The following is a 7962-nucleotide window of genomic DNA, read 5'->3' on the forward strand; positions in this document are numbered from 1 at the left end:
CTTCCACTTCTGCCCTTGCTGTCTGCTGGAGGTGGGGAGGAAGGGGCCCTCTCCACTCCCCTCCCGTGCCTGGGTTGTGTCCCAAGGAAAGGGCTGGTTCTGTCCCAGAGGGAACTTGAGGTGTCAGAGCTCTCCCCAAATGCAGCAGGTAGAAGGCCCGGGTGTGGGTTTGCAGCTCCCTGCGCTCCCCTCGTGGTGCCTGCTGGGCAGTGGGCACCTCTCTGCCCCCGCCGTGCTCCAGAGGGCTGGGGACTCTTGGGCAGTTGCCTCCCGTGATTTATTTATTATTTCATCTCCAATTGCTTCTCCATACTTCCTGCTATTTACGAGCATGGCTGTTGCTACAGGAAGGAGGCTGCCGGTCTGGGTTGTGGGTTCACAGTTTTTCTGCCTTCCACTCCTCCTCCCCAAGGCCTCTGCAGAAGGTGCAGCTCCCCCACCCCTGCCTGGCCCCCAGCCCCTGGCAGAAATTGGCTTTCTAGCACATCACCCCGGCAGCACAGCTGGACACTCATCTGCTTCATTTCTCTGGCTACAATCCATGGGTGGGAAAGTTGGGGCTTTTCGCTGCTGCCCATCTGCTGGGAAGGGGAAAGAGCATCTCTGGGGGATGAGACCCCTCTGTGCACATCCTCATTCCAAGTGCCAAGGACCCCAGGAGAGCACACGAGCAAGTCAGCCTCGGGCAACCAGTGACCCTTTCCGAAGCTCAGTGACCCACGCGCTCCTGGATTTCACAGGAGCAAAGGCACCGAGTGTTGGGGGTACTCCGAGCTCTGTCAGAACCTCTTTACAAACACGGTGCCTGGCTCTTCCCCCTTTCCTGAACCAGCAGGTCACCCCCAAAAAAGTCCATAAACTCCTGTGCACACAGGAAAAGGTTACAGGGAGCCATGGGGATGGGCACCGCCACCCCCATGCAGCTCCCCTCAGCCCCCATCCCGAGGAGCAGCCCCAAGCAGAGCTGTGCCCTCGAGGCACTCATTGCTCCCCTCTCACACCCTGGGCTGCCCCGAGTGCATCAGGGCACTGCTGGCCTCACCCGGGGTCCCCACCCACGCATCCTTCAGTCACAGCCCCAGGCACCTCAGCTCGGCCCTGGCTGCGCTCAGGCACGGTGTGTTTATCGATGCCTCTGCCCCCAGGCGGACCTTGCACCTGTGCAACAGGTAGCTTATCTCAGCTGCTGCTTCCTGCATGGCAGCTTGCTCCCTGTCTCCCAAAGGATGCCAAGAGAAGCAACTCTGGCACCTCCAAGAGCACCTTCACTGGCACCCTGTCTATTTTCCGCCAGGGACCCTGCCCAGCTAGCTGCATCCCCCTTGGGGAGGTCAGCTGGGCACCCTGGCTTCCTCTTCCTCGTATCCGCCACCCACGGCACTGCAATGGGACACCAGCTCCTGGGAATTGTCCTCGCTCATCCTTTGGTGGGATTGCCCTGCCCTCTGCCGATCTTCCCACACATGGGCAGGACACAGGCGGCTCTTCGTGGCTGGGAGAGTTTGTGGCCATCTCCAAGGACGAGTTTCTCAGGGATCCCTGCACAGACAAGCACGTTCGCACAATCTGGAGTCAGGACTGGATACGGAGGACGCCCCGCTGGTTTGAAAGCCAGCCCAAGATGTAAAATAGGAGTTCTTCCCAGCGGAACACACGGCGGGATCACTGCCCTGCCGCCCTGCACTAACAAGCTGCACCTGCAGTGCCCTCGGTGCTCACCTGGAGCCAGCACTGAGGCACACCGGGAAGCGCCCGTTCGCGGCTTAAAAGGAGGGGAAAACATATTCTTAGCAAAGCTTTCTGTGAATTATTGATACGACTGAAATGCCAGGGTCTGTTCCTGGAGAGGCAGTGGTCGTGAACATGAGTTCATTGACGGAGAGATCATGTTCATCCAGAGGAATCTGCACTGTGGGGATGCGTGGTTTTGAGGATGGCCCTGCACAGACACCCCACCAATCCTACCCTGGGCGTCCCTGGCAGCGCTGTCCAAACGCTCCTGGAGCTCTGGCAGCCTCGGGGCTGTGCCCATTCCCTGGGGAACCTGGGCAGTGCCTGACCACCCTCTGGGGGAAGAACCTTTCCCTGATATCCAGCCAAAACCTCCCATGGCACAGCTCCATGTGACCCGTTCACCTGGGTGCTGTCACTGGTCACAGAGAGCAGGGATTGGAGCTGTCCCTCCACTGCCCCTCATGAGGAAGCTGCAGACCCTGATGAGGTCTTCCCTCAGTCTCCTCCTTCAGGGTTTTCTTTTTGTCCCAAAGGGTCAGACTGCAACCCCCACACAGGCCTCTCGTCCTACAGGACAAAGACAAAAAACAGCACAGGAAACTCACCTCATTTGTAGCACAACCACAACCCAGAAGGTCTGAACTTTCTTAGCAAAAGCTGGGGACGCTGGGTGCTCCTGCCACACTCCACCCTGTGATCCCAGTCCCAATCCAAGCAGTTTCTTTGGGGTGGTGGTGCAGGCACCTGCTGCCTTCAGAGTTAAAAGGGGGCACAGTGTGGGTGAGTTGCAATGCCTGCTGTGGGTCACCACGTCCATGTATCACCAGCAACTGATCAATTAACCATCCATCAACAATAAGGGCAAACAAGCAAGCAGTAATAACCAGCTCTAGATCTTCCTAGGTCACAGGCACAACACTGAGATGGGTTGGCAGTGGACCCCTTTTATTGCTTGGTACAGGATCATCACCCTTTGGAATCCATTAGGGCAGAACACTGATTTTGGGGCTCCCGTATGTCCCTCAGTGGCTATGGAGGGTAAGAGCTGTCTGTGCCAGCCGTGTGTCCCAGTGGGGTCAGAGACATCAGCATGTCTTTTATTCCTCCAGAGCTCCTCCAGAGCTGCCCCACTGCAGGGCAGCTGGCTGGGCAAGGGCCCTTTGTGACGGTGGGCACTGTGGGAATGATGTGGCCGTGTGTCACAGGGCCCTTAGCAACACACCAGGCCACAGCAGGCTGGGTGCTGGTGGCCACAGTGTCCAGAGGGGGGATAGGGTGGTGCTGCAAGGAGGCCCTGTGCAGCCACCTTGTTCCTTGCTGTCCCCAGGCCTTAACCATTTTTATTCCATGTGCCCTTAGGGACAGACCTCGGTGGGACAGGGGAGAGACCCTCCAGCACGGCCTGGAGAAGAAGGAGGATGCAGAACCTGACACCACACTGACCACACGACCAACGCTGACATCACACGCACTCCGAGCATGGCAAATGTGAAGGCTTCTGCTCCCAACCTGGATTTTTTTGGGGAGAGAGTTGTCTCCCACCCAAATAAAGTAAGCAGCCTGGGGCCAGGGCTGGATCCCCCCAGGAATTGTGTGGCTCCTCAAGTCTGCTGGGCCCCCTCAGCCTTTGAGGCCATCGCAGGGTGGTGGGAAGGGAAGCACTTCTCCGAGGAAGCTGGGGAAGTTGCTGCTCTGGCAGCTCTCCAGCTCTCCCTGTGCCTCTCCAGGTGCCAGACTTTGTGAGGAACATGCACCACAGGCTCGTGTCCAGTGCACCTCCAGATGACAGGACATTCATGGACATCCTGAGGCTGACGGAGGCACACCCCACTGATGTTGCAGTGACCCTCCTGCGCTGTGCCCCATCATGTGACAGGTACAGGGGCCACCTGCCTTGAGGCCTTGGGGCTCGCCCCAAACAGCCAGTCCAGTGGGGTCTGACAGACAGGTGGAGAGTTCCAGGGCCCACTAGGCCCTCTGTGTCCCAGCCATGGCATGTCAGCCCCCCAGCCTGTTGCCATGCTCCCTCCCTGCCCTTCAGGGCGCTGTGGCTCTGTCACCTGGGCCCCCACAGCTGCCCAGGACACGGCGCCATGGCTGAGATCCTCCTGACACAGAGCTCTGGTCCCACAGAGCTGCTGCAAGCATGTGGAGGACCATAGCCTCGTCAGCAACAGTAGTGGAGAAGGTGCTGCCAACGCTGCTCTGTGTGCTGGAGGACTGGCCTCTGCACAGCACGCGCACCTCTGACGGGGACAAAACGGAAGTCTTTGCCCTGGCTGTGAGTTTCTGGAACCGGCTTTTGCTCGCCCCCAGGTCGCCGCTCCAGCAGCTCCCCATCCTCCTTCGCCCACTGCGTCTCCCTGCCTCAGGCGCTGGGCTGAAACCTGGGCTAGGGGCAGGTTCAGGGGCACCAGGCCCCTCCCGCGGCGTCCCCCTGGGCCTCCCCTTCCACGCTCGGGCCCTGCCACATGGACGCCTCAGCAGTGAGCGCTGTCTCTGGGTGGTTTGTCCTTTGCAGGCAACCAGGGTGGTCTGGGAGATTCTCCGCCTGCCCTGGTGCCCAGCGCCATTTATAGAATATTCCCCCCGCCTCCTCGTGGCTCTGCTCTTCCAAGTTTTTGTCAGCACATTGGGTATGCCAGAGGAGGTCAATACACTCTGGAAGGGATGCCAGGAGCAACTCAGCCTTCCCACCAGCATCAACAGGTGCTCCATCCCATTTCTCCCAAGTCCCCAGGGCAGGAGCCAGCCCTCCCAGCGTGACCTGGCTTTGCTCTGCACACAGGTTTGCAGTGCAGACCCTGAAGGCTCTGCTCCGCCATCTGCGGTGTCTGGATTTACTGGTGGCTATGGAGCGCAAGCGTGGCTGGGAAACGCTGCTCTGTGCTGACACCCACCCCTATGCCGTGGCTCTGCTGGCCAGGTGAGAGCCCCTTCTCCCAGCTGCCCTGACATTTGTGCCCTGTGCCTGGGGTGCCCCCCACAGTCCCCGTGGTCGTGGGCCAGAGGGTCTCGTCACCGAGGGACGGCTGAGCTGACCAGGAAAGGCCGGGAGAGGAGGGTGCCCAGGAGCAGCCGCCTTCCAGAGGGCCCAAGTCCCCTGGCAGGGTGGTGGGGAAAGAAAGACAAGACCTCAGTGAGTCAGTCCTGGGAAAGGTTTTCCCCCGCTGGCTCAGGCTCTTAGTGCCTTTTTCTGTCTGCCAGGGAGATGCGCCGTGCCTCGAACCCCTTGTGTTCCCGCATTGCACTCCGCCTGCTGGGGCTGCTCAGCACAGAGGAGCCACGCTGGGATCTGCCTGCCCTGGCGTTCCTTGTGGAGGTGAGACTGACGGCCAGCGCTGCCTCGCTGAGCTGCCTCCCAGCTCTCCTCGCAGCCGCAGCTGCCTGGGACGGTGCCCGCGCCCTGCGCTGCTGCCTGGGCCCAGCCCTGGGCGGTTCTGGGCTCCTGCCGGCCGGCTCCCCTGTCACTGCCCTGTGCCTTTCAGGTTGTCGAGTGCCATGACATGAGGGAATGGAGTGACAGTGTCCTGGAGATCATTTCAAGGCGCCTGCAAAGTGAATCCAGGGAAAAGCGTCGCCTGGCACTCAGAGGCCTCGTGGCGCTCAGCAAAGATCCCTCAGTGGTGAGAAGGGGGCAGCGGCTGAAGCTGCGCTGGCACCGTGGGGCTGGGGAATGCAGTCCCTTGGGCTTGGCTGGGTTTTGGGCGCTGAGGCAGCTGCTCCCAGCTCTCCTGCCTCCCGGCTCAGCTGCCCGAGTGCTTCGGGACAGGCCTTTGGCCTCGGGGCCCTGCGGCAGCAGGGTGGGGCTGCAGCACCAGAGTGGCGTTGGTGGTGCAGCCGGACATAAATGACTTGGACACAGGACTTGAAGAAATACTAAATAAGTTTGCTGACAATACTGAATTGGGAGGAGCTGTTGACTCCCTCGAGGACAGAGGCCCTGTAGAGACAAATTTGAGGGCTGGGCAATCACCAACCATATGAAGTTTAACAAGGGCAAGTGCCAGATTCTGCACCTGGCACGGGCAGCCCGGCTGTGTGTCTAGAGCAGAGAATGCGAGATGGGAGAGCTGTGCTGTGGAATCGCCTGTGATGGCAAGTAGGAGTCAGCAGTGCCCTGGCAGCCAGGAGGGACATCTAGGGTGCATCAGGCACAGCATCGTCAGCCAGGCGAGGGATGGGATTGTCCTGCTCTGCTCTGGGCTGCCATGGCTTCACCTCAAGTGCTGTGTACAATTTTGGGCACCATAATGTAAAAAAGACATGAAACTATTAGAGATTGTCCAGAGAAGGACATGAAAATAGTGCAGGGTCTAGAGGGGAAGCCATAGGAGGAGTGGCTGAGGGCACTTGGCTTGTCCCAGCTGGAGAAGACCGAGGGGCAATCTGCAGCTTCCTTGCAAGGGAAGGGGAAGGGCAGCACCAATCCCTGCTCTCTGGTGACCAGTGACAGCACTCAAGGGAACAGCTAGAGCTGTGTCACGAGAGGTTTAGGTTGGATATCAGGGAAAGCTTCTTCCCCCAGAGGGTGCTGGGCACTGCCCAGGCTCCCCAGGGAACAGGCACAGCCCCAGGAAATGTTTGGACACCGCTCTCAGATATGCACAGAGTGGGATTGTTGGGGTGTCTGTGCAGGACCAGGAGTTGGAGTCGATTATCCTTGTGGGTCCCTCCCAACTCAGGACATGCTATAATTCTACAGTTCATGGCTTCACTGTGCAGCATTGTGTTCCACACAGGCCGAAGGCATCCGGAGTCTGACACAAAACCTCATGGACCTACTGCAGGATGCAGATGGAGAGGTGGTTGCACTGATCCTCTCTGTATTCCTGAATGAACTCCAGGACAGAGCCACCCTAATATCCAGTCCCACTGCCCTGCAGCTGGCTGAGGTGCTCCAGTCACTCTTTGCCAATGTAAGGCTCAGTGCCCCCAGCCACGGACACTGGCTGCCTCCTGGACACTTTGTGCCCTGGGGATTTTCAGGCCTGCACCCAGATGGGCCTGGAGAAACCTTTGCTGGTTCTTTTCCTGTTCCTTTCTAACAGGACAACAGCCATGTGCAGCTGCTCTCCATTCACCTCTTCCGAGAGGTGATGGAGCTGGTAATGGACAAGGGAAAAAAGGCCCTGAAGGCGCACGTGTGCCAGAGCCTGCTCCCGCTCTTCTTCCACTGCCATGACGAGAACCGGCGCGTGGCAGAGGTGAGGACTCGTGGGCTGCCGGGGTCCCCCTGGGAGGGGGCTCAGCTGCCTCCTGCCCTGGCGCCACACGGGCTGCAGCCTCCTCCTGGCCTTGGCACAGGGACGCGGGTCCTGTGCCCTGGGCTGTGGTGCCATCTCCGTGTCTCTGCTGCTCTCCAGGCCTCCCAGGAAACGCTGCTTTCTGCGCTAAGGTTCCTGAAGAGGAGGCATCTGAAGCAGGTGGTGAAGAAGGAGCAGCCGTGGAAGTTCAGTGAGCGCCTGGTAAGGATGGCCTGGAAGCCCCAGCCGCAGCCTGGAGAAGCCCCCTGCTCGTTGTGCCCAGTGCATGGGGCTGGCAGCTGTGCCCCTGCCCACTGCTGCACCCAGGGGCCGCACAGGCTCTTCTCCAGGCTCCTCTGGCCCCGAGCTGGGTGCCAAGCCCCGGCCCAGCTGGGCTGTGGGGCGGGGGGCACCTGCGCCAGGCCCTGCTGTACCTGGACAGCCCACAGGAGCCCCTGCGAGAGGCGGCCATCAGGTTCCTCGGTGAGCCACGAGATCAGGATCCTTCCCTGTCCTGCCACAGCAGGATCCAGGCCAGGGTCCATGACAGGCTCTGCATTCCCAGGGATCGCAGGGCGGTACGTGAGGAAGCAGCAGGAAGAGCTCTGGCTCATCTACAAGGGTGAGTGAGGGCAGCGGGCTGTCAGCGGGGGCTGGCGGGAGGAGCTGCAATCCCTGCCCCGGCTGCGGAGGGCTCTGCTCCCTGTGCAGACGAGGGGTGCCTTGGGCAGAGCCCAGAGATTTTTCAGGGGCACGTGGGGCATTTGTGGCCAGCAACTTCAGGCTGATCCCGTTTGTCCCTGCTCCCTCCTGGACATGGCAAGAGTGGGCTGAGATGGCCCTGGCAGGGGGCGCTCCTCGGCTCCCTGCGGATCCCGGATCTGACCATGGCTCTGTTCCACTCTGTCCCAGCCCTTGAAGATACAGCAGAGGACATCAGCCTCGCCATCGGTAGCCTGGAACAAGAAAAGTTGCACCTTCT

The 7962-nt window shown here is 60.1% G+C and overlaps 1 protein-coding gene across 1 annotated transcript; it reads left to right on the forward strand.

Moving 5' to 3' along the window:
* Window positions 1-3213: 3213 nt before the first annotated feature.
* LOC108448928 (maestro heat-like repeat-containing protein family member 7) lies at window positions 3214-7324 on the forward strand. Its single transcript, XM_017743357.1, has 7 exons — window positions 3214-3285; window positions 3462-3610; window positions 3868-4015; window positions 4314-4660; window positions 4942-5056; window positions 5223-5360; window positions 6477-7324. Exons 1-7 carry the CDS (start codon window positions 3214-3216, stop codon window positions 6780-6782), a joined length of 1275 nt encoding a protein of 424 aa, XP_017598846.1. The 3' UTR covers window positions 6783-7324.
* The last annotated feature ends 638 nt before the right edge of the window (window positions 7325-7962 follow it).

Source organism: Corvus brachyrhynchos, unplaced genomic scaffold, assembly GCF_000691975.1.
Source record: "Corvus brachyrhynchos isolate BGI_N302 unplaced genomic scaffold, ASM69197v1 scaffold79, whole genome shotgun sequence".
NCBI classification, from domain to species: Eukaryota; Metazoa; Chordata; class Aves; order Passeriformes; family Corvidae; genus Corvus; species Corvus brachyrhynchos.